Source organism: Clinocottus analis, unplaced genomic scaffold (assembly GCF_023055335.1).
Source record: "Clinocottus analis isolate CAN_PGR_092001 unplaced genomic scaffold, fCliAna1.0.p SCAF_3, whole genome shotgun sequence".
Lineage (NCBI taxonomy): Eukaryota > Metazoa > Chordata > Actinopteri > Perciformes > Cottidae > Clinocottus > Clinocottus analis.
In genome coordinates, this window is record NW_027176042.1 from 10,603,926 (window position 1) to 10,630,018 (window position 26,093).

At 48.5% G+C, this 26,093-nt stretch overlaps 2 protein-coding genes across 4 annotated transcripts in view; one reads left to right on the plus strand and one right to left on the minus strand.

The window, feature by feature from the left end:
• Positions 1 to 18,985, plus strand: part of lrig1 (leucine-rich repeats and immunoglobulin-like domains 1) — a 33,819-nt gene extending 14,834 nt beyond the window's left edge. The window contains exons 4-18 of the mRNA XM_068593587.1: positions 3,184 to 3,321; positions 3,417 to 3,560; positions 4,615 to 4,758; positions 4,911 to 5,054; positions 6,713 to 6,856; positions 9,039 to 9,119; positions 11,001 to 11,072; positions 11,559 to 11,630; positions 11,817 to 11,980; positions 12,366 to 12,719; positions 13,432 to 13,713; positions 15,275 to 15,709; positions 15,927 to 16,061; positions 16,292 to 16,582; positions 17,062 to 18,985. Of these exons, the coding sequence (XP_068449688.1) occupies positions 3,184 to 3,321; positions 3,417 to 3,560; positions 4,615 to 4,758; positions 4,911 to 5,054; positions 6,713 to 6,856; positions 9,039 to 9,119; positions 11,001 to 11,072; positions 11,559 to 11,630; positions 11,817 to 11,980; positions 12,366 to 12,719; positions 13,432 to 13,713; positions 15,275 to 15,709; positions 15,927 to 16,061; positions 16,292 to 16,582; positions 17,062 to 17,249 (2,788 nt within the window). The 3' untranslated portion in view covers positions 17,250 to 18,985. The remainder of the gene's footprint in view (positions 1 to 3,183; positions 3,322 to 3,416; positions 3,561 to 4,614; positions 4,759 to 4,910; positions 5,055 to 6,712; positions 6,857 to 9,038; positions 9,120 to 11,000; positions 11,073 to 11,558; positions 11,631 to 11,816; positions 11,981 to 12,365; positions 12,720 to 13,431; positions 13,714 to 15,274; positions 15,710 to 15,926; positions 16,062 to 16,291; positions 16,583 to 17,061) is intronic.
• A 1,349-nt stretch (positions 18,986 to 20,334) lies between these two features.
• slc25a26 (solute carrier family 25 member 26) overlaps positions 20,335 to 26,093 on the minus strand; it is a 43,239-nt gene continuing 37,480 nt past the window's right edge. For 2 of the 3 annotated variants that reach the window (XR_011078566.1, XR_011078565.1), the window contains exons 10-11: positions 24,484 to 24,557; positions 20,499 to 20,547 (exon numbers count right to left, since the gene is read on the minus strand). Coding sequence is in view for 1 of the 3 variants with exons in the window: in XM_068593588.1 (XP_068449689.1) it covers positions 20,451 to 20,547; positions 24,484 to 24,557 (171 nt within the window). In the remaining 2 variants the exon portion in view is untranslated. Of the gene's footprint in view, positions 20,548 to 24,483; positions 24,558 to 26,093 lie in introns of all 3 variants that reach the window. The other variant, XM_068593588.1, reaches the window with a different exon arrangement.

A 26,093-nucleotide genomic window follows, 5' to 3' on the forward strand; every position in this document is an offset into this window, starting at 1 on the left:
AGCAGCTATCGGAGGACTTTTGTCAAGATAATCATCTGCCTGTATTCTTATCCGTGCAGTTATCTGATTCAGAATCTTTTGAAAGTTTGCACTTACAAGGGCATAATGACCTCCTCCTGTGGGAGTGCAAGATACAGAGTTTTAAAGAAGTACAGTACTATTAAAAAGTCCAGGAATGTGTGGACTAATAGAAGATAGGTGAGTCGGCTGGAGTGTTTTTTTCCTTCTTCCTTTTCTCTTTCCGTTCTTAATGGTTTGCTTGGTTGAGAGGTGACTTTTCTTTTGTCCCTTCTCTGCTACCTGGAGCTTTCATCTCCTTCATTAGGCATTGTGCCCGACAATTTGTTCAAACCTTTCTTTGGTCTGATCGATATCACTTGGTCGGATGTCTATCAGCCGATTGCAACAAATGTGTCTAAGCAAGATATTTTTTAGAATTAAGATAAAAGACACTCAATCAAGTAGAAGCGCATTGTGAACTAATCAAAGACCACATGCCATGGTCCCATCGTCCCCTAATGCACTTGCTGAGACCATCGGTATCCTGCAGACTCCCAGAATGCCACAGCAAGCGACAGTAAGTTTTAAAAACACAGGATCAAAGTGACAGCAGAGCAGCACAAACTTTCCCATTGTGCTCATCGCCTGCCCGCTCAGCATCAAAGCGACCCTTTAAAACAGCTCGGGATAGAAATTATACGGCCCGCTGGATGATCTGAGTTTGAAATAATTATCCTTTTGTCCCGACCGCCAGCTTCAAACGCAAGGGACAGGGCCAAAAGAATCCCCCCTCCCCTCCAAAAGATGACACTGGACCCGGTGGAATGGGCTTGCCAGTGTAAACTGCTGATGCACTTTCCATACATCAAAAGAAGTGTCAAAATGAGCCGGGCTTGTTATAATCAGATGGTCAAAGGGGCAGGGTAATGAGATTTGGAATTAAGTGGAATCAAGGCGAATAAGGCCGCCGGACATCAAAGAGAACAAGAGCGAGCCCAGCCTCTTTATCACGAATGTCACCGGCCATACGATAATCAGTTTTTATAAACACTACTATTGTATGTGTGGACTTCAAACGCGCTGAGCGGCGGGGCTTTATCTGTCTCTCACACGCAGCTGGGCTCTGACTGTGGGAGGGGGAAGAGGAAAGGGAATTTGGTTTGAGTAGTGGAAGGAGAACGAGTGAGAGAGGTCAACCTCTCTCACTCGTTAGAGACTGATCTGTTTTTCCCATCAAAGGTCACCAGCTGTTGACCCCACCTCACCCCTTCATTCTCCCCCTCTTTTCTCCTCCCCCATTCTTTCCCTCCCCGCTTTGCTTGGGCTGACTGTAGCCACTGTCTGTTGCTCTGTCCCATGTGTGCCTCTGCTATTTGTGTTGTGTGAGAAAAAGATTGTGTGTGTGTGTGTGTGTGTGTGTGTGTGTGTGTGTGTGTGTGTGTGTGTGTGTGTGCGCGCGCCCAGGCGTGCTTGCAGGGCTCATCCTTAACCATTTCTGCCACTGTTTATTCAGGTGGGCCACTGCGGTGTGACCCCTCCTCCTCTCAGACACCAATAAATATCTGTGTGTGTGTGTGTGTGTGTGTGTGTGTGTGTGTGTGTGTCCATCTGCTGGCTGAAGGGTACAAAGGAAGCAGAAAGGAGGGACTGACCTTGTTTTGCTGGGTTTGACTGGTGGGACACCTGCTCTCTGTCGCGCTCTTTGTGTCAAACACACTCATACAACACACACACCTTCCTGATAGTTAAGCCGCCAGGATGACATGCGGCCATTGATCTTTAGATCGAGCATTGTGTATGTCAGCCTGTTTGTTTTGTTTGATAGGACGTTGTCTGAGTTTGTCGACTACAAAAAGAGGGTGAAAATGTCTTTTTGAATGTTAAGTTTAAGTACGGTAGCGTCTGTTTTGTTCTGTATTCCTGTCAAAAAGTCATAAAAGAAGGGCATTCTACTTGTGATCATTCTGTGACAAACTCTGAGAAGACTGACCTGCTGCTTTGAATGATGGGTGTCTTGCCTGCATCTTGAAATACAGCGAGAATAAAATACTGCATTCAGACCTCATGAACCAACTCTGGTTTCAGTTGGACAGTTTGGCAACTGTGTGCGCGCTCTCTTAGTGCTTTATAAAGGTACTTTACTTTAGCTCTCTTGCCTTGTCACTCAATTCCTAGTAAGTTTTTTTCTTCTGCTCTTTTTTTTTTTTAAGTCCAGTCGGGTAAATGAAAGTGATACCTAATGAAATTCCCACCCCTAGTTAGCACCCAGGCATGTGTCGAATGTGTCACCCAGCTTTCATGCATGCTCCGATAACACGCTCACATATATGGACAGACACATGGAGCTGTCTGTCTGTCTGTCTGTCTGTCTGTCTGTCTGTCTGTCTGTCTGTCTGTCTGTCTGCTTTATCTAATTCTATCCTGTATACATTTGTCTGTGTCTACGTTTGGTGTGCCCACAATCTTCTTGCCCCATGTTAAAAGGTTATAACTTATGACTATCTTTCACTTTCTACTTTTTCTTATCTTCTTTGTGTGGAATTTGGTCCTGGTCCCCAAGATAACCCACCACGGATGAAGAAGAGGACAGTTCTTCTGTTCTGGTTTATGCCTGTCCCAGGCTAACCCAGGCCTGGTAAAATAGAACTGGGGCTTGATGCAACGCCTCCTTGTGTGGTTTAAGTTTTGGTTCTCTGTTATCTGTCCTTTGGCAAGAACTGGTTGAGAAACACACGGCCATCTCCCCCGCTCTATCACACACTGAAGTGCTCTGAAATCCCTCTTCAAGTGGCTCTGGTTGATCACCGAGGCCCCATCTATCTTGCAGATTTTGTGTTTAAGCTCTGTGGAGAAGCACAGGTGTCCTTGGAGTTGTTTAAAGAAGGTCAGCTTCTGTTGGGAAGCTCTTAAAGTACACATTTCTGTGGTGGATGAAGACCACTTTGTTCTGTGTACTCTGCTCTCTTTGTGCCGGAGAGTGGGTTTAGAGAGGCGTGGGGGGGATTTGGAGTGTCTTCTGTCTGTAATGGGGAGGAAAGGAAACTGAAGTTGAGCAGGATGATATATTTCAAGATGGTGGACTTTTCGTAGGGTAGAGTTGCAGGTCTTTGAGTATGATTTTCAGCCACACCCAAATGCCTTTTTATTTTAAATTTGTATGTGTGTATGTATCCCATTTTCCAGGCATCACAACAAGATCCGCAGTATAGACGGCAGGCGGACCAGAGAGCTGGCTTCTGTGGAAACCCTGGACCTGAGCAACAATGACATCACTGAGCTCCGAGGGCACTGCTTTCCTGCGGGCCTCCAAATCCGAGACCTGTGAGTACGATCCTTGTGTTTTATTGTGGGCTCATGACACAGATTGTTTTTGAAAACTGGAGTTTCCTAAATATATGTGCTGTTTCTGTATCCAGGTATCTGAGCAATAACAAGATCAGCGTGCTTGAGCTCGGAGCCTTGGATCATCTGGGTTCGACACTCCAGGTCCTGAGACTGAGCCGAAACCGCATCGGCCAGATCCCTGTGAGAGCGTTCCAGCTCCCGAGGCTCGTCCAGCTGTGAGTACCACTGGATCTCATCAGTTTTAACAACACAGTCGATGTGTTTTTGTTCCGTCAGGAAAGTTAGACTTGCAAAAACAATATGTTTTCTTGATGTTCCTGCCTCGCTCTCGAAAATTAACAAGTCTCCCAGCCGTTGCCTTTTTAGACACCGCAGAATCGGAAAGAATTAAGATGTCAACTAAAGAGCAGTTTGTTTTGTCTGCGTGTTTAACATTTGGAACACCATTTAGTGTGAGTTATACCTCTAGGGGCGGATGCGGTCTGACTGGGTAAACACCGGGCCCATATTACCGTTGATTTATTGCCTTCTTCCATCTCCCCAAAGCGGTTAGTTAATTCTCCACACCGTGCTCCATTTTCTTCGTCGAACTTCCCTTCAGCGCAACAGCGAGGTCTGACCCATTTTGTAGCCGTCGTTCTGAGAGCGTAGGCACTTGCTTAATGGGACTCTCGCCTCCGGGAGTTTCCCCCAGGTGCCTTTTGTTGAACAGGTAGCCCGAGTTAAGCAGTGTCTCCACATGCAAGTGGGGATGCACATGAGACATCAACGATGTGCATTTTTATACTTTGCCAAACTGATGGCTTTTACCGACTTCACACACACCAAATGTACAGATTCACCACAACACACAGAGATGTCTCAGGACTCACATATGCAAAATAAAACAAAAACCCAATAGTGGTTAACATCTTATACCTTCTTGTTGTGTAATTTCATAGGGTCATAACTTAACTCTTGTTTATAAGTTAAAGCCTGGGGGTATACAGCGCTGGCCTCATGCCACATCCGGAAAGGACACCACTCAGGAATGCCTGTTAAGCTGGGGGTTTGTTAACGACAAAATGCTCCAACTGAAGTGTGCGGGCTACAGGATCCTTTGGTTTTGACTTCAGAGTGATGGATGCAAATGCGGAATGAGGGCAAAACATGTCTCGGTTCCTTCTTTGAAATGTGGGGACTATTTTGACGGAGTTTAGTATGATTAAGCACCAATTTCTCAGCATGCTAAGTTGCCTTACTAGTTTTGTTTGTCTGTCCACCATGCAGGGAGCTGAACAGGAACCGTATTCGTCAGGTGGAGGGTCTGACCTTCCAGGGTCTGTCCAGCCTGGAGGTGCTCAAGCTGCAAAGAAACAGCATCACCAAACTGACTGACGGGGCCTTCTGGGACCTGTCCAAGATGAAAGTCCTGTATGTAAAACAAATTAAAATCTAAAATTCAATAAGACATTTACATTAAAATTACACATTTACAATCATGATGTGATCAAAACACCATTTCCTACTGCCCTGTAAATTTGACAGATTACTTCAATTAACATGCAAATGTGTGTCTCTCGCAGTCACCTGGACTACAACAGCCTGTCGGAGGTGAACAGCGGCTCCCTGTACGGCCTGACCTCCCTTCAGCAGCTATTCCTCAGCAACAACTATATCGCCCGCATCAACCCTGACGGGTGGAAGTTCTGCCAGAAGCTGAGGGAACTGTGAGTACTTGCATTTAAGTTCGCCATGTGCGCTAAAAACCCTCGCTTTGTCTTGCAGAAACCTTCAGTCGATGATGGTTAAAGTTTCTAAACTCAGAATGATAACTGCAGTCATCGAGAGTTGGAGTCAACAGAACATAAGTTCAACATAGTTCAATTCAAAAAACCAAAACGTTTCAAAAGATGTATATTTGAAACTGCAGAGTTTGCTTCAAAGTCAATTCTGTCTGTCTCTGGGGATCTAAACCCATGGTCCTATAGCCTGAGAATTTAACCCTCCCGACCCCCGCCCATATCGCCCATCTCCCTTCCCCAAGCTTAAGTGACGTTGTGCTTTAACACTCAATACGCCACGCTATTCTCAATAATAAGCCTGTTTATCCTATAATTAGAGCTGAGCTCAACAGCACTCAAGCCCTCCGACGATAGTCCTGAAGCGCAGGGGTTTGTCAAACCAGCGTGTAATCCTCAACCGGTTGTGTTGTGGTAATCACAATGAAGGATCGCCTTCGTGGCCGTTGTCTGCCGACCGAGGAGTTATTATCGGAAAGTCTTTCCTGTTCCGCGGACACGACCGTCGTATCGCTGCGGTAAAGTGCTTCGCTCAGCTGAGGCGTTGCTAACTGCGAGGTAGCCTGGGGTATCTGACGCGCCTGTGTTTGTTTATGCGTCACAGCCACATGGCATAAAGAGCTAGATGGCGTTCAGGTTAGTTTGCTCTGTGTATCTCAATGCTGTTTCCTGTGCGCACTTCTGTGAAAGACAGATGGGCTACCAGCCGCTGCACCAGTCAGCGGGTATATGATACATATTATTTTATGATCTAGAGTTATGATAACCCCCACGACTGATGGAAGAGAGCAACCTGTCTTTATGAGGAGCCTGTTATTGCATTCCCAATGGGCCAGGCTGAGATGGTCATCAGGAAGAATCTCTACACACATGGCCGGTCAAGCGAACCTCAGGCCTGGCCTCAAAGACGGTCAGCGAGGGCAATGAAAGGCACAATACTGCCTTTGACTACTGTTTGAAAGATACCAGTCTGGGACCGATTGTCATTTATAGTCTGGATTTATCTAAGTTGCATTACTGTGGAACAACATTTATCGCAGAAGTTTTTAATTGTTGATTAAATAACATTCCCCCTCATGTCATCTTTAATCAAGCAGCGTATTCTTTCTAGATTACTAAAATAAGGGGAAAATCCACTGCTCCAATTACGATTATTAAGAAAAGCAGACTCGATGGCTGCATTTGAAAATAGGTAACATTTTGAGAGCTGCTGTACACATGAGTGACAGTATATTCCCCTGGGGTTTACCACATGCTCAAGTAGGCTTGTAAATGGGAGGTTGTAGACACGTAAAGTTCTTTTCTTTCTTGTCAAACAGTTAAGACCTCAGTCGAGGTCTCAGGTCTGCTAAGCCCATTCTCTGTGAACATCTTGTGGCGAAGGAAAAAAAGAAAAGGCACAATGGAAAGACACATCACAGACTGGCAAATAGACATTGAATCAGCCATGAAATTCAAGTATTATGATGTTGCGAGCTGCATCAGCGTTCTGCTAACCTGTCATCTCCCTCCAGACCTCACACAGAACTTTTCTCCCTCTCTTTCCTTTCCTCTCTGTCTGTCTTGCGCTTGGCCGCTCTCTCCAGGAATCTGTCGTACAACAACTTGACTCGTCTGGATGAAGGCAGTCTGGCTGTGCTGGGGGATCTCCACTCTCTCCGTCTGGGCCACAACTCCATCAGCCACATCACAGAGGGAGCCTTCAGAGGCCTCAAGGCCGTACGCGTCCTGTAAGTACCCCCCCCCCCCCCCACCCACCCACCCACCCACCCAACAACACACTCATTATGGTCTGACCCTGCTGACGATAAGGCTAAGCTGTGGCACTTGGGAGCAGTGAAAGCTGAGATGTTTAATATTGCTTTTGCCCCTGTGATATTTGATATTTACTTACATGGTCCCTTCATTTGACTCCAGAAAGCAGGAGTTGTTTACTTTTCAAAACTGGCTTGATCTCATTTGCATTCATGAGCTTTTCTTTTTTTTGTTTTACATTTACAAAGTGTTCATGCATCACTTTTATGTCCTTTTATTTTTTCAGGGTTTCTGTGGCAACTCTTTTTTTTTCCTTGTGTCTTTTCCCACTTTGTTCCTTTTTTGCACGGTTTTGTTTTTGGTCTTTTTCTTTTCTCTTGAACGTTGGTTCCCAACAAACTTGGACCTGAAAGTGCTCCGTGTTGCCCTCCTCCCTCAAGACCCTTCCTCGCTTTCAGAAGCCTTGAATAAAAACAACAACTTTTTCCCCCTGCTGAATCCACCTTTTGGACAAAAGGCTAAACGGGCCTAATGAAATAAAAGGAGGGAATGAAAAGAGATAAAGTCAGGGGATAAATCCAGGAGAAAGACCTGGGTGTCTTGGTTCCGAACCAAGGCCCTCTTGGCTGTCCCTCTTCCCAGTGAGATGTGCCAGAGCTCGCTAGACAAGCTCTCCCTCAACAGAGGTGACAAGCCAAGGCATAAGGCCTCTCTGCTGGCACATTCGCTGCTAGATAACTAGCTACAGAGGGAAACAGAGGGAGGGACAGGGAGCTGAGCTCGTGACTGCCATATCTCCGGCCCGGTCTCATGTTTTCCTTTCTTGTCTTTAATTGCTCACTTTGTTTCTTTTGGCTTTAACGTTTGAAAGCACACTTAACTGCCCATTTCTTTCCCAAGTGTCATCCCTTCCATCTCCCGATACACGCACCATTGCCGTTTTGATTTTGGCATGATCGTTCCTTTCCCCTCGTATCACTACTGTGCTCTGTGTCTTTGAGGCGGGCCTAATCTAATCAGTGGAGGGGAGGAGACTGGGCCCCGAAAAAGGAGCCGGGGGAGCTTTAATTGGGCCCGCACCGCTGGTCGTGCTGGCATGTGTCTGGAGCCTGCATCGGGGTGTGAAAACTCCAAACAAGCCAGCCTGCACTCTAATTCGGCCACGGGGGTCGTTGGCTCATCAGGGGCCCCCCTTTCTCTGTGCCCACAGCCTCCCTGCTCCACAGCCCCCACCACTGGCCTTGCTTTAACAAGGCAACGGCCATTCACATCCAGCCAGCCAGAAAGAGTAGGAAATTGGCAGCCCCTGTCCAGGCCGGCTAAGACAGAGGCCAATGGAGACTGAAAAGAATCAGAGGGGGATAAGGGATGCTTGGGAGGGAAAGACAGGACGAGAAGGAGGAGCGTAGGGGTGCTATTGTGGAGATGTTGCGGGGGTGTGGCTGACCATCAACCTCAAAGGTTTGAAAGAAAGTATTTTTAATGGTTCATAGGATCCCATCGACAACCATGCAGAAGAGCTAGAATGGCGGCTCCTCTGCAGCTATGACTTCCCCTACAGAGATAGTTCTTTAAGCCTTTTGGCAATGGGAAAGGATGTGCATTCAACAAGTGTTTGACGCTCTAATAGAAGCCCTTTTTTCTTTTCTCTCTCCTTTGTTTTCATTGAATCCATTTAGTCTTTGCTCGGCAAAGGCTGCTAACCTTATTAAGACTCTTGGCTTTAGTTTTGGCTGGGCCATACCTGCCACCAATCGGACGAATGGACCCGGCTGCTTGGCCTCTAACGAGGCGCTGGGTTGCCGCCAATCTCTCCATGCTGTCATGAATTATACATGTGTTTCCCAGTCATGATTTCTTTCACTTTGACACACCAGTGCACATGCGCGGACAGTCCCTCTCCACCGCTCGAAGGAAACAAAGCGCTTGGTTGGTAGAGCAGAGCGGGAGAGGGGCTCTTAAGGCCAGGTGCAAAAGGGGGGGGGGGGGGGGGTGTCGGGGAGAGAGTGTGGGTGAAGTTGGTAACCCGTGACTTCCAGACCAGCCTCTGCCAGGGCTGTGAAACGCTTCAGCTCTGGCAGACCCTATGCCCTGTTCTCCGCCTTCTCTCCCTCCTTGCATCTTTCTTATCCCCCTCTTTTCTCTCATTCTCCACAGGGAGCTGGACCATAATGACATCTCAGGCACAATAGAGGACACCAACGGGGCCTTCTCTGGACTGGACAGCCTCAACAAGCTGTGAGTTTGTCCCCCTCATTCTTTCTTTTATTTCCCTCCGCCTCTCCTTCGCTTTCAACCCCTCCTTCTCATCCCTCTGTCCTGCCCTTCCACTGATTCTGGGATTCTCTCTGCTGTTCTTCAAAAACAGAAACAGAAGGGAGCTTTCTTTGGGTTTTTTTTGGGGGGGGGGGGGGGGGGGGGGGGGGTTTGCATCCAAAATTTTCCTATCAAATCCCGATTCACCCTCCGTTGCCAGTTAAGTTTAGCCAGTTCAATTAAAGGCAACAGGGTTTGGGTTATCTGTCCGACCTCACACTTCACTTTGTGGGGAAGTATTCTCCCTGAACAAAGGCATATAGGGCTCCTCTTCCCTTTTTTTTTTACAAGGCGTGTTCATGAAACATTGACGGCTATATTCCACTACCATCATCCTGTGGAAGTTTCCACCAGTTTCTCTCCAGTTCAATCTGGCTTTCATATCTTTTTATTGTTTCACTGTAGATTTATAGCCACACTGGGGGCTCTTTGCTGCTAATGGTTCAAGAAGAAGATAGAGTGAATCATTTTTATTTTTTTCCAATTACTCATTGATGTTTTCCTTAAAGGCAACTCGTAAAAACAATACAATATCGAGAGTTGGCAAGTTGAGAAATGACCCTTGAACGAGGAGTTTAGGGCAATGACGGGCAATCATCAACATGCAGGATGAAAAGATGATGTCCAGCCAAGATGGTTCCCAACGTGAGCGCCGCTGAAGGAGAAAGAACTGGAGAAAGGGCTTTTCTTCAGGCTGGCAGGGGTTCGCTCCCCAATAGGCTTATTTCTATTTCTCCTCCATGCCTCCGCGCCTCTCGTCCCCCTCTTTCTCAGTCCCTGTTGTTTGGAGCTCTGAGAGGGTAAAATTGAGGGCTGCATTCAGTCATCAACATCAAACACCTCATCGCCCCTCCCTCTGACCCTGCCCCTTTTGTCACAGCGTTGGCGGAAGCGGCCCCGCTGCATCCCAACGCTGGCAAAGCGAGTCATGGGAAAAAGAGATGCAGAAAAGAAAAAGAAGGGGTGAAACATCAAAGTGTCCCACCACAGACACACTGGCCTTTCCTAAAGCAGCTTGTGAATCCCACCACATGGGAGGGAAGTGGGTCTTACAGATCTCAGTCCAATAAAATGATTCGTAGATCGTACATTTTATTCAGATTTTATATTATGTGCCTGACCTAATTTCTTTAAAAACAATTATTCTTTCTAAAGTGGCAGAGTATCTTCCCCGAGACGAGACAGACGTTTGTTTGTGTGTACATGTGGTTAAGTCCGAACACCGGGGTCTTCATTGTGAACCGGCCAGCCGTGTCTCCTCTTCCTGTGAAGTGAGGGCTACAACAAGAGAAGGAACAAGTGAGGGCTAGTGGCTAGTGGAGAGGAGGAGGGTGGAGGACGAGCTTAGGACCAGCAACTGACGTCTTGGCTCAAAACCAGGCTCAACAGACGCATCACATGGCAGCGAGTATGTGGTTGTACAAGCTTTGTAGGCCACACATAACAACACACAGCCCCGCCTGGTCATTGTGCTTTAATTCTAATAAAGATACAAGTGGTTTTTGAAGAGCAGTGCAGAGTCCCCCTCCCCCCGCAACCTCATCCAATCTCCCCCACCTTTCCTCCTGGCTAATCTCCACACAGTTCAAATTTCCAATATCTCAAACCCCCCCCAACACACACACACACACACACACACACACACACACACACACACACACACACACACACTTACACACACACTTATCAGATTCAGCCTCACTAACTGTGCTTCTCTCCCTCTCTTTTTTCACCATCTCTCTCTCTTTCTCTCTCTCTCTCTTTTCATCATCTATCGACACCCTTTATGTTTGGAAACGGCAGGACTCTGTTTGGAAACAAGATCAAGTCGGTGGCCAAGAAAGCCTTCTCTGGCCTGGAAACCCTGGAACACCTGTGAGTATCCCACAATGCTTGGCTGCCCCTCCTCCCTGCCGGAGTGAGAGTAAGGAAGAGAAGGGGGGAGGGGGGGGAGATTGCCAAAAGTTCTGGCAGAAATCAGACTGCTAGCAATTTAATACTGTCTTTGTAAAAGGAGAAGACGGAGGCTTTTGCTAGCACCCAGCTGCTTCTTTTTCATTAGCCTAGCTCAAGCTCAACTCTGGCTTTTTTTTCCTTCTTCTTCCCCTGCCTCTGCGCAGGAACAAAGTTATTGAGCATATGGCAAGCTCCGCAGAAGAAATGGAATTCCTTTAAGTTCTTTCACAGGCCTTCGTCAAATGAGGGCAAAGAGGGATGGAAAAGCCGGCATGTGGCACACTCAAACATGCAGGCCTGGATATTTATTTCCACCTTGGTTCAAAGGCCGACCAATGCTCATGAAACCCTGCGTGTGGCTGGAATGTGTACACAGTTGATAAGACGTGTTCAATGTTCCAACAGGAGCTTGGGAGAGAATGCCATTCGGTCCATCCAGCCTGATTCCTTCAGTAAAATGAAGAACCTCAAAACCCTGTGAGTACCCGTGATGCATTCGCACAAATGCACAAGAATTTATGTGCACATGTGCAGTGGCCTCGGTTGGGATTGAAACCTCTGCGCTTCTGGCATCCATGCACGGTGTATCAGAAACACATATTCAGTTACAGGTGCAATGGATGTGATGCATACACCACATGTACTTACTCCTCCCCTCTCCAGTCTCATTCAGAGCGACAGCTTCCTGTGTGACTGCCAGCTCCACTGGCTGCCCGACTGGCTGATGACACGCGACCTGCAGGCAGGTATCAATGCCACCTGTGCCCACCCGCAGAGCCTGAAGGGCACGAGCATCTTCCAAGCTCCGCCCACCAGCTTTGTGTGTGGTAAGTTATGCATGTGCTGAATCTGTGTTGTGTAGAGAGGGGTGAGGGGGAGGGGGGGGGCTGTTGTTGTTGACCATGTTGCACATATTCATTTGTGTGGCTTTTGTGTTTGAACTCAGACATGCTAAGGGCTCCTTATGTGTAGTTTTCTTTTCTTTTGCCTTCGTTCAAATTAATTTCTGCATACCAAGCAGAAACCTACTGAGAGACTCTTGTAATGTTTGCCATAGACTGTGATTTATGCTTCTAACTTCCTTTGTCTCTTTCTTTTTATCCCCTCCTTCCAATAACTGTCCTCACTCCTTTTTCCTCTTTTTCACATGCCTCTTCTTTCTTTCTTTTTTTTCTTCCTTCCGCTCGTACCTTTCTATTCCTGCACTTTCAGACGACCTTCCAAAGCCCCAAATCACCGTGCACCCTGAAACCTCCATGACGGTCCTCGGTAGCGATGTGCGTCTTACCTGCACGGCCGCGAGCAGCAGCAGCTCTCCCATGACCTTTGCGTGGCGCAAAGACCAGGAGCTGCTTCGCCATGCAGAGATGGAGAACTACGCCCACGTGCACGCTCACCACCAAGGCACAACGTCTGACATGCCTGACACAGGCGGAGGCGTGATGGAGTACACCACTATACTGCACCTGCGGCACGTCACCTTCGCCCACGAGGGCCGATACCAGTGCATCATCACCAACCACTTCGGCTCCACCTACTCCAGCAAGGCCCGCCTCATTGTCAATGGTAGGTTTAAAATAAATGGATAGACTGTATTGTTATCATGGTAGAGGAGAACACTGTCATTGTGGTTGTAAAAGGTAAGATAGCAGTAAAAAGTGACAATATCTGCTGATTTGTGTGTGATTCCATCATGTCCAACCAATACAATGCAGGTTAATGTTGCACTCATGAGTTTCCATTGTCTGTTTGACAGTGGAGCGATTGAGATTAGTGGCCACGCTGAGTTCTTTCTCTTTCACTTGAATAAAGTCTTCACTCTTACTCGCTGGGCCTCCGGCTCTTCTCGGATGGTATTCGGAACAAATTGATTTATCTGCATGTCAGTGCTGACAGGGGCTATCTTCTCTGGGCTCAGTCACTCTGCTTTTTCAGCAAGTAGAGAGTATTAATCTTGAGTTTAGTCGCCTGCACCGAGTCTTCCTCAGACCTGGAGCTGCTTCTTTTCTTTATGGTGTAATGGCAGAATTGATTTGTATTGCTTTCTTGTGCCTGTCACCTTGGTATACACATGTAAGAGTTACCTACAGAGTCATGGGCACTGGCCCAAAGGTTCACTGGTTTGGATGCCAGCATCAGCTGTGAAAGCGTGGGTTTCCAAAACTCAAAAGGTTTAATGCTCTGAATCCAAAAAGCCGTGCCAGCAGAATCCGTTTCCAGGAAAGTGTAAATCGTCAAAGACGTACTGACACAAGCGCTGTGTTCCTTCTGTCCACAGTCCTGCCGTCCTTCGTGAAGACTCCCAGGGACAGCACCATCAGGACGGGCCACACAGCGAGGCTGGAGTGCGCCGCTGAGGGTCACCCGGCCCCGCAGATCGCCTGGCAGAAGGACGGCGGCACAGATTTCCCCGCCGCCCGGGAGCGGCGAATGCACGTCATGCCCGACGACGACGTGTTCTTTATCATGGACGTCAAGCCCGAGGACATGGGAGTGTACAGCTGCACCGCCAAAAACACAGCGGGCACCATGTCCGCCAACGCCACCCTCACCGTGCTGGGTAAAAGCCTGCCGCTAATATTGACACACATTTTTGACTTGGTTCCGATGTTGATCATTTACCCACATCCTTAAAAATTAGCACTTGTGAATAGCGTGGCGCTCGGTTGGGAATAGGTCGGTCCGAGGATTTAGAATGAGGGGCTTTATGTTTTTCTTTTCTCGGCAGCTGTGGCCTTGCTGCCAGGTCAATGGCCAAAGGTCACAGTTGGGGGTCACATGGGGGGATGGCGGGGAAGCAAAGGGGAGACTCACAGAGGGGTGTTTGTTAGGCGTTCCCACCCACACTCCCACCTTCTCTCCTCTCGGTGGGAGAGACAGTCATGGCTGCTTCACTGCAGGCCTCAGTGCTCCTAGTTTATTGGCTGTTTTACACTGTTAAATCAAACAAAACAGAGTTGCTCTCCTATAACCATCTCAGGACATAGATCATCTTTGTCCTTTGTCTTTGAGCTGAGCAAAGCAGTCCCTTGTTAAACAAAGCTTAAGACACAAAATGGGGCGGGGAGTTCTTTGCTAACACATAATATTGACAAGCCTTAAACTTCCCTTAAAGCACTCAGAAGCAACTGTTTCTATTTCTCATGTGGTCCAACTGCCAAAGGCAGTACTTTAGTGACACATTTGCATGTTGTGCCGCTTGAGAGAGACTTGTTAGACTTTACAGCGGTTTTAGACGAGTGCTAATCTACTCAACAATGTAAAATATTGAAGCAAGCGACCACGCCGCTGGACTGAATCTACTATGCCCCTTCGTTTGAGAAACGGAGGGGAAGGAGAGGGGGGCGTGGGCGGGGGGCTGCAGTCGAGGGGCCCCCTGTCTGGAAAAGAGTGGCGGGGGAGAAAAATGGGAGCCAAAGAAGAACTGGAATGGTGGAGTCACTGTGCAGGGGGAAGGTAGGAAAGTGGGATTTAATGAAAAGAAAGAGGGGGCAGCGTAGTAGAGAGAGGGAGGGGAGAGGGGTTTGATGGAGAGGTAGAAAGTATTGATGGAAGAGGGAGAGCTGACTGAAATGGGTTAAGTGAGATCTCTTAATCTGTGTATGTCCCACTGTGAGGGGAAGTGCTCAGTCTGAGAGGGGAGGCCTGCCTTAATACACACACACACTGACAGACACACACACACACACACACACACACATTCTCAGTTCAATGTGCTCTATTCAGCAGAATGAGAAGTTTCCAGGGAAACACTGACAACATTGTTCTGAGGAGGATCCCGTCCCGAGAGGAATCTTGTTTGTGTGCTGTAATTAAAATGTATGACCAAGTGAAGTGATTTTCAGAATCAGTCAGCAATACAGACGTGACCTCAGATGTATAAATAGGATTGTTAGATGAGACCGCCGTTATGAGACAAGCTTTCAGTGGTCGGATATCAAAGTCAGAACGTCGCACTTTGTGCTCGGCCGATGGAGCTGACTCACCAGTCTGTAATCGATACGGTGAACAAGCAGACACCCGAGAACAGACACCAAAAACTTTAGTGCAAGAGAATAACAAAGGAATAATAGAAATCTCATACCTCAGGAATCCTAATCGCTCCCCTCCCCCCGCTGCAGAAACACCACACCTGGCCCAGGACCTGGAGGACCGCAGCGTGGTGGTCGGGGACACGGTGGCCCTGCAGTGCAAGGCGCTGGGTAGCCCACCGCCCCGCATCACCTGGCTGCGCAACGACCAGCCGCTGCGCCCCTCCGACAGACACCACTTCACCCCGGGGAACCAGCTGCTCGTCATCGGCTCGGCTTCGCTGGAAGACGCCGGCTGCTACACCTGCCTCATGTCCAACACGCTGGGCACGGAGCGCGCTCACAGCCAGCTGGTGGTCAACCAGCGCCGGGGTCCCTGTGCGCTGCCGATGGGGCCGAGCACGGTCACGATTGGGATCATCGTCATCGCTGTGGTGACAAGCATCGTGGTGACGTCGCTGGTGTGGGTGTGCATCATCTACCAGACCAGGAAGAAGAGCGAGGAGTGCAGCGTCACCAACACAGGTGAACTTGAAACTATCCTGTCCCTTTTAAAAAAAAGAAGAAAGTTTTTATCTTGGGTAGAATTAGTTTCAGGCAATTAAAGAGGATCTATCAAAAAAAAAATAAATAAATATATATATAATTTACTTTTGTTTGTATACTGTTTGTTTGAGCTTCAGCGTCACAGTCACCACAGCCCCGGTTTTAATGCCTCGTGTTTGTCTCTCTCTTCTACCAGATGAGACGATAGTTCCTCCAGACGTACCCAGCTACCTCTCCTCCCAGGGAACGCTGTCGGAGCGGCAGGATGCTTGCATCCGAGTGGAGGCCGGCGGTGGACCTCAGCCCAACGGACACATCGCAGAGCCCACAGGTACCCGACAGTTCATTCTCTGTCAACTGTTGGCGCTGCACGGCAGTTTGTCCCACCTCCCAATAAGCAGAGCCAGTGTGTTGCATAACGATGAAAGGAGTCTGTGGAGGCCTGCTCAGCATCAGGAATAATTCCAGCAGACACGCTCGCCACAGTGTTGACATGCAGTTGTGGATTTTTCTGTTTCCAAAGTTATTTATTTTCCCTCTCCCCCGTCCGCCCGCCTGCAGGTTTCGACGGCGCAGTAGTGTGCACCGATTGCTTGGAGAACGGAAGCAGCTACTCCAAAGATTCGGACTACCTGCGACACGGGTTTGGCCCCACCGGAGGCTCGGAGTACCAGCAATACTCTGTTCCCCCGCCTTACTCTCACTGCTATCCGGGGGAACTGCATGACGCAGGACCGCACTCAACCCCGTCGCTCTGCAACGGGACGCCCAACGGGATACGGAGGGATCTTCAAGGCTCCACGTTGTCAAAAAACCACAACACGTTACAGCCGAACCAACAGGATAAAAAAGGTAAGGGGATCAGAGTGTAGCGAGCTTTAACGTGCTTTAAACGCTTAAAGGAAAAGCAGCCCGCAGGACCAATTCCAACAGACTTGTCTCAAAGACATTTATATCTTGAGAAGTTATGAGGAATTTAGGAACCATTGTCAAAGCAAATATCCTCGAACATGATATTGATGGGTCGGCTCCTGTGTCATAGTCGCACGCCCAGAGTAACTCAGGATATCTCTCTCCGATACAGTGAAGAAGCACTGAGTTCTCACTGCTGCCAAACTCCTGCAGTTGCACGTCTGGGCCTGCTCTTGGATTTGGCCTCTTTAGCAGCGAGTTATACCCGTGGATTTGGCCTCCAAATTCCGATTCTCACCTCCACATGTCAACGCAGCAGCTTCATGCATACATTCCACTGCCTCTGTATCCCAAAGCTGGACGCATATTTTTTGTCACTGACTTCTCCTTCCTCCGCCTTCTTTTTCTGTGTTTGTCAGTGAGCAGCGTGGGACCAACGGCATCGCTGGAGGACTCCTTCCACAAGCCGGTGAAACTGTCCGGCGGGTCGGGCCACGGTCTCGACAACGACTGCGAGTCTGAGCTCAGGCAGACTCTGCTGTCCAACGGACACACCCACAGAGTCTCTCCGAATGAGAGCGCCCCTCTAAGGAGAACCAGCGACTAGCAGGCCATCCAGCCCAAAAGCCGACTCGCAGTAGCTGAGCAGACTTTTCTTTTTCTTTTGCACTGGGAAATAAACTGCTACCTCATATCGAGGCGATTGATCCCGAGCCTCCTGGAACTGGACTGAAGGGGAGCAGCGGGAGAGTGAAAAGCATGGGGGCATCCGGAGTTTGAAGGTGGAGCTTGTGTGGGTGGCGTCCCATCCGAGCGTATCGGCTGTAAATAGTTTAAAAACCTTCTTTTTTGGGAGGTGACCAATACAAATTCTAGCTCCAAAAAATGTGACTTGCATTTGAAGCATGTAAATGTAGGGAATTTTGTACAGTATATGTATGTGCAGGGGGGAAAAGAGAAATATGCCTTTGGACATTTGACTGTACATAAGAGTTTTCGTATATTATATATTATATAATTTTTTCAAAAGAGTATTTGAATTTATGTGCATGACAAAGAAAGGAGTGATGGTATTTTTATTTTTATTCAAAAACAACAACAAAACTAAACACAAACAGCCTTTTTCAGCTTTTATCAACATTCAGCTGCGGTGCCTTAATGCATGATCAAAGAAAACCCAACTTGTAATAGCATATATCCAGAGACTTTTTTTATTTTTTTGGTGAGAGATACTGGTACGCTCTTTAAAGCAAACAAAATACTTGATTGCACTTGAATGTTTTATTTTAATTTTTGAGACAAACCATGGCCTTACAGAAACACGTTCATTGTTATTGTATGAAGGAAGAGCTTTGATGTGAATTATTTTTGCTACGTCAAGATGGTTCAAGCCGGGATGTTTGTGGACAGTCGAGTTTAAAGCACTTTTTTGTATTCGCGTCACAAACGAGTAGATTATGAAAGTAACCTCTGTGCGAGGGGACGTAACCCCACGTTGACGCGGTAACGTTACGTACCGATCCACTGAGGCGCTTCCACCTGTTTCACAACATCGCCGGTGACTGAGAGGCTGCTCTGAGGTTGTGGGGAGAACATACTCTTTATTTGTCTCGGCTGACGTGTGTTATCATGAGCTGTAAAAGCCGGTAAGGATCTCCCCGCCATGTGTTCACGTCACACAATCGTCTGAATGCTTGACGACGCCGCTCTTACTCTCTGGGTTTAAGAGACGGGAGGGGTCGGGGAAGGACGCCGTTTTATCACGTTACTGCTGTAATGTGCCTCGAGAGCCGCCGCTGTGCATTCACAGGTAAAAAGGCCGGGTACGCATCACCACAATGTAACTATGCCTTCCTCATCCTCATCACTACAGTTCAGTAATGTTTGAGGTAGCTAAAGGTTTATGCTGTGAACAGTTGGGAAGCTTGTGAAATGTGCTCTAACCAAACTTGGGAGGATAAATGCAGTCAGTCTCTCTGGGCGGTCCCCTTCTCTGGACACTGGGTCAAAGTAGTTGCATTGCACCATGGGAGCTTGCGTTTCTCCAGCGAGCCCTCATCTGACCTGTGCTCCGTGAGCAGCGGCCTTATCGAGGTAAACCGGAGGACGTGCTCCTCTGGTTACACCCGATAGCGCCGGTCAGCGATGGGCTTCTGGAGATCCAATCCCAGTGGAGCAGGTGAACGGGACAAAGAGGGAGACGGTTCATGTTCGGAGTAATTTATTGAAAACAAAACTGTACCTGAAAACCATTGTACCAATGTCAAAGCTGAAACCGTGAAGTGTCTAACATGGCATTGAAGTGTCTAATAAAAAAGAAAACACATTTTACTATTATTGCAAGCCTGTTTTCCATCCTGCATTTTAACGAGAAATAAAGGAGCGACGAACAATGGAGTCAAAAAAGAAAGTGCTGAGGTAGCATTTGAGCCTGGTTATGGAGAAGCACTCAATTCAGAGATGTGAAATCCAGAGACATTGATCACTCACACACGGCTCTCTGAAGCTCCAAAGACAGCAGCCATATATTTTCCCTCTGCGGGCTGTTTTGAATTTTTTGCCATCAAGTCGGGCTGACTGAGGGTCAGTGGTTGACCAGAATGTGCATTCCAGGTGGATGTGTGTCACAGGATGATTGACATGCTACCAGCCGTGGCCTCCACCAATTGCAGGCAATCTATTGTTGGCCCAACAGCCCAGCGACGAGCAGCAGGACAAACGCTCCCACCTGTGAGGCCATCCGTCTCCGGACTTGCCGAGCCTTCAGTTTTCCCTCTGCAGTGACTGCAGGCACCACACTGAGCCAATTCCCTGAATACCAGAATACAGACATTACTGGTTCGACATACAGTTTAGATAATCCTTCGATCAGATGTAGAGGAGTCTTGTAATGGATTATCTTGGATACCTGTGTGCTCTTACTTTGAAGGACAGTCGATAGTGGAGACAATCAGTAGGAAAACAATTGGCAACATGTTTTATTTGTTTTACTCCGGCTACAAATGAGAACATGTTTCTTCAACATGTCTACCATTGAATTCCTCAGAAAACCAATAATTTACTTCATGAAAATGCATTTAATTATACAAAAATTATTATTAGACTTGAGTTTTGGGTGAACCGCCTCTTTGGTTCTCTGGGCAACTCCTCAGTAATCTGTAGTAAACCTTGAATGATGGACTTTATACATTACAAGCATAGCTGTAGTATATACTTATGTCACACCATTGCTTTATTGATCAACAAACACATTATGGATAAGTGCAGTTTCACAGGTTTGAGATGAAGAAATGAAATGAACAAATGCTGCATTGTTGTCATCTGAAGTATTACGTTGAAGCTCCTACAGATGGATGAGCTCAGTGAATTTAACAATGGCGACATATTGCCGTATCCCTGCCCCGGTGGGTCTTAAACAAAGATGGCCTGCTCAGCAGAAGGGGAAATATGGATAAAACACTAAAATGATCATGAAACCAAGTAGAGAAAGATTTACGGGGGACCGAATCACTAAGTATCACCTCGCAGCATAAAAAGGGACAAGTCTTTAATACCACAACTCTCTCACACACACGTTTAATAGTAAAGATGGCTCATTGCTGGCCTTGTGTGACCGGGCGTGGCTCCATTTCAACAAACCACCGGTATCGTCACAGAAGTGCATGAGTTCAGGAATGCAGCACCCCGGGGGGGGATGCTATCCGGCCGGGTCCATCCAGGGGACGAGGTAGCTCCTTTCAGAGTTTCTCCCCTCCTGCTGTTCCTCCGCCAGGTTTGGGGACGCCGGATGGTCACAGGGGACGAGCCGCTACAGCAGGAGGCGGCGGGCCTCCTCGTAGGCTCCCAGGAAGATGAAGCCCCCCACGCTGATGAAGGCCAGCCTCGGTATGCTGCCTGCGAACAGACTGCAGAGGAAGAAGAGAACAAGAGACGCATGCTGTAGGGGACTTTAAAATTATCGCCATAAATACAGATTCAAGCCAATACGTATTGGAGAGACATTTGGGATTTTTCCGAATTGCTGACGTTGATTGACATATGAGCCAATGCATGCAACTGTTAAAGGAAACACAGTCCTAGAGCAACAAAGATCACACTTTCATTCAATGTGCTCGTCATTTATTTCCAGTGTTCATACTCTATATAGATCATTCTATATAGAGTATGAACACTCTATATAGCAGGAAGTAAGTCTTTCAGTTCTACATCTCCAAAGTTTGCCTGCTGCACCTTTAATTATCCCCACCAAAACAAAGCCTGTGAACCGAGCTGAGGGCAGCTCAGGCTGTATCGGGCCACACTCGGCTAATAGAAAGTATCTGTGGATGATTAACGGGCCTTCGTGGGAGCGGGGCTCATGGGAGCCTTGTCGGTGGAGCCACTTCACAGAGAAGGAGAGGGGGAACAAGTCAGGGCGACCGAGGCCCTGACAAGAAGCTGTTGACGTCGCGGGGGTCAGAGGATATGAGAGACCACAGGAACCAGCCCCCTCCCGTCCTGCTACACACAGCTGTTTTCGGGATTAGACTTCAAGCCCCCACCCTGAGGCCTCCCCTGAGCTCTCATTCCCCCTTCTTTCTCTCTCTCTTTCTCTCTCTCGCTGTGGGCTTGACTGATAGTCGAATGACATCCACACATGTCCGTCTGCTGTCCGTCCACTTCTCTCCGTCCAGCGACGGCCCCTCGGCTGGCTCTGCTGTTGGGGGATTTCTCCTCCGTCTCTCTTTCTCGCTGCGTCATCCGTTCCTCAGACACGCGCTGGCCTCGTCCCGCGTGTCCGTCTGCCTTTGCGTTACTTATTTTCCCCCCAGCTTCTCTCCGCCCGTCTCTCCCTCGCCGTGAATTTGCCGACCAACACCTTCTGACTGCCAATCCGCCCCCGCGCTCACATGGTCTGACTCCATCCGAGCCAGATGTAATGGATGAAGAACATTGTGTGTTTGTGGATGTGTGCCCGCGTGAGGAGGAGCGTCCACGCACACACAATGTCTGTCTGCATTCATCATCAACTTTTGAAACATCCAAAGAGTTCAGTTTCGCAGATACTGTGAAGAAGGTTTTTGAAGAGGCCTTTTGATTTTTTGGGACGTCCAATCAGGACCGATGTTTTAGAGAAATATATTCCCCATTGTCACCTCTCCTGCTGCGGAGCCATAAGGGATGCGCCCACATGCACCCAGCTTTCACGGTGAATCTCAGATTTGGGTCACAAACGGACTCGCCGCTTCACTTGACAGCATGTCATGGATCTCTGAGTCATCCCAACTATTCACACAACCCCACGTTTCAGAATGCCCCGGCCCAGATCGGGTGCGGTTTAAAAGACAGCCAGCGGCGCGCGAGCCTGAAAGTGAGTGCTTGTTGTGTGAGACAGCTAAATCCAAAGTGTGTTTGTGGAAGCGCGGACTGGTGTCGAGGCCGCAAATAAACGCGGAGACATTAGTCAGAAGTTGTTGTCATGCCCTCCAGCATGCTCTTTGCGTCTCAGCACAGCTTCCCGTCACCATCTGCTGAAACGTAAGTCACAGGCCCGCAGCAGGAAAGTACTCAGCATTACTCACACAACCATATCGCACACGATATCCAAAGAGAATCAAAGTCCAACGACGGAGAGACAAGCAAAGACACAAAGACGTCGACACTGAGCAGCTGGACAGCCCAACAACAACATGGTAGACGCAACAAGTCCTGACATATTCCCCTCCATCTTCTCACGTGATGGGCCCGATCGCCAGGCAGTGTGAGGAATGGACTAATTTTAAACTCAATGCTCTTGTTGAGTCTTGACTACTGTTACATTTCCTGTCTGGGCTCAGGCCCACCTGTGGACTTCACCCCACCCCGGCTCCCTCGAGCACCCTGACTCACTCTGACATCACAGGCCGGCTGGCCACTGAGTTGTCATCGCCCTAGTGCCGGCCAATGGGCTCTCCGCAGAAATCAGACTAAAGATAGTTTGAATATAGACAGTTTGAAGTTAACGTCGAGGCTGCAGTTTAGACAAATGCTGCTGCTCATGAAGAAGACGAGGCTGGAAATCTTCAAATGTGTGCAGGACCACATTTCTGCCACTTGTTCAGGAGCTGGAAAATGCTGCGGCTATTTTATCATCCAGACGAAGCCCAAGAAAGAGACCGGTTTTAACCTCTGTGGGTCTTCATCAAAACAGAGGAAGATGCACCGGTTTGATGTGACACAAAGTCCTTCAGTAGGAGATGGGTCTTCTTGAATTTCTGGGGCCAAAGGTGGATAATAATAAAACAAAGATGTTACAGCAGTAACCCAAAATGGGGCTTTGGTGCTGTACTTTAGGACAGGAGCGCATTGCACGTCTGTGCCAACGATACACCTTCACAAGTCTAATAATACTCAACACAGTCGCAAGTCCTCAAATGATTCAACTTAAAGAGCAAAGATCCCTGATGCCGTAAAAGGACAGATAAGGCGCACCGCACATTTCCAGAGCCTCTGCTGTGTTGTGTGAACGCGTCACAAACATGTCATTTGTTTACTTTCTCCAGACGCGGCCTGGAGGACGAGCTCATTAGTCTCCGTGTTGACACGCCTCCTGGTGCAGTTTGGTGACTGGGGGGGGGGGAGGCCGGCGGGCGATGCACTGCTCTCCGCTAACCCCGGGGTCCCGAGGGCATGGCACACACATGGAAGCACTTTAGAGCTTCACTACACTGCAATTGGGCCTATTACCATAATTACAGCTTTAAAGCCCCAGCAATTTGTATCAGGCATGCACCGGCGCAACCACCAGGCCTTTGGCCCCGCGGAGCAACAGCCCCCTCTTTTGCTCTCGACACACTCGCGCTTGTCTCTGCATTTCATTCTCTTCGTTGCTCTCTTGCTCCCTCATTCTCCACCTTCTCCGGTTACATCAATATCAGGAAGGGAAATTATTTTTCCAGAGTTCATCACGTCGTGGAGCTGACGCACATGCTCTCTGGTGGGCTGCACGACGCGGGGTTTAACGTTGGAGAGGATAGCGGAGGATGGAGGGAAAGAGAACATCAAAGAGGTGGGAGACGGGCATCACAGAGTTCCCCTGTACATTACCACTTGGTTACTGTTGCAGCCGGGAGAGAGAGGGATTCAGGGTTTTCCACAGGGGCCCGCCAACTATCACTTCATGGAGATCGTGCAGTTGTCTCAAACATGAGCTTTATTAACATTGAAGGCTGGCTTATTGCTGATGCCTGAGAGCAGCTTGTAGGGAATCACCCTTGGCTCATAGTAAACACAAAGCTGAAATGCAATTTGTCTTTGATTAGATTCCAGCACTGCGCTCTACACAACAAACAATAACACAGGAGTTTGTGTTTGCAAGTGTTTATGAGTGTGTTTGTGAGACGGAGAGAGATGTCCCACTGGTGTTTTGGCCCAGTCCCAAACCAAATCTGCAATAAGCATTAGGCCGAGGTGCATCCTAACTAAATGATGGCGGGCCTATTATTCACCGCGGCTGAGGGTTTGTTTTAGTGTTGGCAGCCCCCTGCGGCCCCATTAGACCTGGCCTTTTGTCCGGTGTGCACTATAAACACATCAAAACACTCAAATAAACCCTTCCACTCGGCCCCTGAAACACCTTAATCAATAGTGTGCAGGAAAAGCTTTTAAACATGCAATTTTTCAGCCGCGGCTTTAAAGTCACGTCTCCCAAACGAGCGACTCTATCACCAAACTTCATTACGCGAGGGGATCAGGCGGAGGTGAATCAAATCACATAAAACAGAAGCTTTTTAAATGGACTGGGATGAAACCGGTTGTGCAAAGAGGCCGTTCTGCTCAAAAACAGCCTTCTAACATGTCTGGAGCACGAAGACAACGCTCACCCTGGAAGGCCCCGGCTCTTCCACACGTCGTGGAGCACCAGCGGGATGTTTCCCTTCGCTGTGGTCGACCCGGCCTGGAGAGAGGGACAGAAAGAGGGAAACAGAGGTGTGATGACGGATGGATCGTCTCCTTCACTTCCTGCTTCTCCAGCAGACACCCTGTTTAGTCTTCCTGAGCAGAGCTTACCCCAGCACAGCTCAGCTCCCCCCCCCCCTTCCCTCTTTTCATTCCTCTGCGTCTCCCTCTGTTTCTCCTCACGGACAGCTGTGTCAGCGAAGGTGACACCTCCAAAACCCACCCGGGCACCTGCTCGGCAACACACTTAGCCATTTGCCCACCCAAAAACACACTCAGCAAGTTCTCCCTGTCTCCCTCCAACTTATATTTACACAATACGGCTTAGCCGGCCATGGAGGTTTTAATCCATCACTGTGGAGTGGCAGAGGGCCATGAGAGCTGCAGCACCGGGCCAGTCGGGGTTAAGTGAGCCGTGGTGGTACAACCAGGAAGACACAGCGGAGGGCACAGTGAAATGAGGGGAAGGGAGTCGGATAAGATGTGTAGGTGCGAGTACGCCGATCTGAGCTGCAGCTCACTGAGCATGTTGGAGACATAAAGTGTGACTCTCAGATCTGCTGGACCGAGAAGATTCCCACATTTCCTTCATGTGGGGAGGGGCACAAAAACACCCGTAAACCTTATGTAGTGGAAGGAGGGAATGGAGGGTGTCCCTCACACACACACACACACCTCAATCTATACATTTATTTTTGTTTAAGTTGGCCACAATCGGTACATGACATCGATGGCAGCAGTGCGGCGCCCTGGCAGGAAACATGCCAGCCTGGAGTAGAAGAGCAGTGTTGTACAGTAGCGGCGTAGCGGGCGCGCCAGGTGGGTTGCTGGTGCTGCAGCCAGAGCGGTGCAGGCAGGAGTCCTGCCCTGAAAGCCTAGCTGTGTCCTGGACAGTCGCCCGCTTTGACCTCGTCTGCGCCAGGCTGCCAGCAACACGACTCTTTTATTCTGCTCGCCGTAGAAGAGAAAGAAACTTCTCCTGCTGCTGCTGCTGCTGCGGTGACGGAAACGAATGTGACAAGTTCCAACACCAACATTTCCTCCCCTTCGTCCAATCCAAACTATCCATACCCATCAACAGCAGCCTCTCTCTTTCCCTCTCTCTCTCCAAACACTCTCTTGCCTGGACTTGTCATCCCTTGCTGCTGTAAGAGTTTGAAGATAGGAACCAAACTAAGTCTGACACGGTTTTTAAGGTGAGGCACTTCAGGTGGAAATAGAAAGTTGCACTGCCAAGTCCATTTTGAAATATGCTGCTTTAATATGTTTCATGGCCTCATGACTTACACAAAGCACATTTACAAGTGCATTTTTATTAGAGGTGAAACATTTTAGTTGATTGACAGAAAAGGAAGACACGGTCTTAATAGTCAATTCATCGTTTTACAAGCAAAGGTCCAAACATTTGCTTGGTCCTGCCTCCCTGTTGTGAGGACTTGCAGCTTTTCTTTGTCATACGTGATCATAAACTCATTACTAAGTTGGGCAAAATAAGGCATCGCCTTTGGTTTTAGGAAATAGCAACGGGGATTTA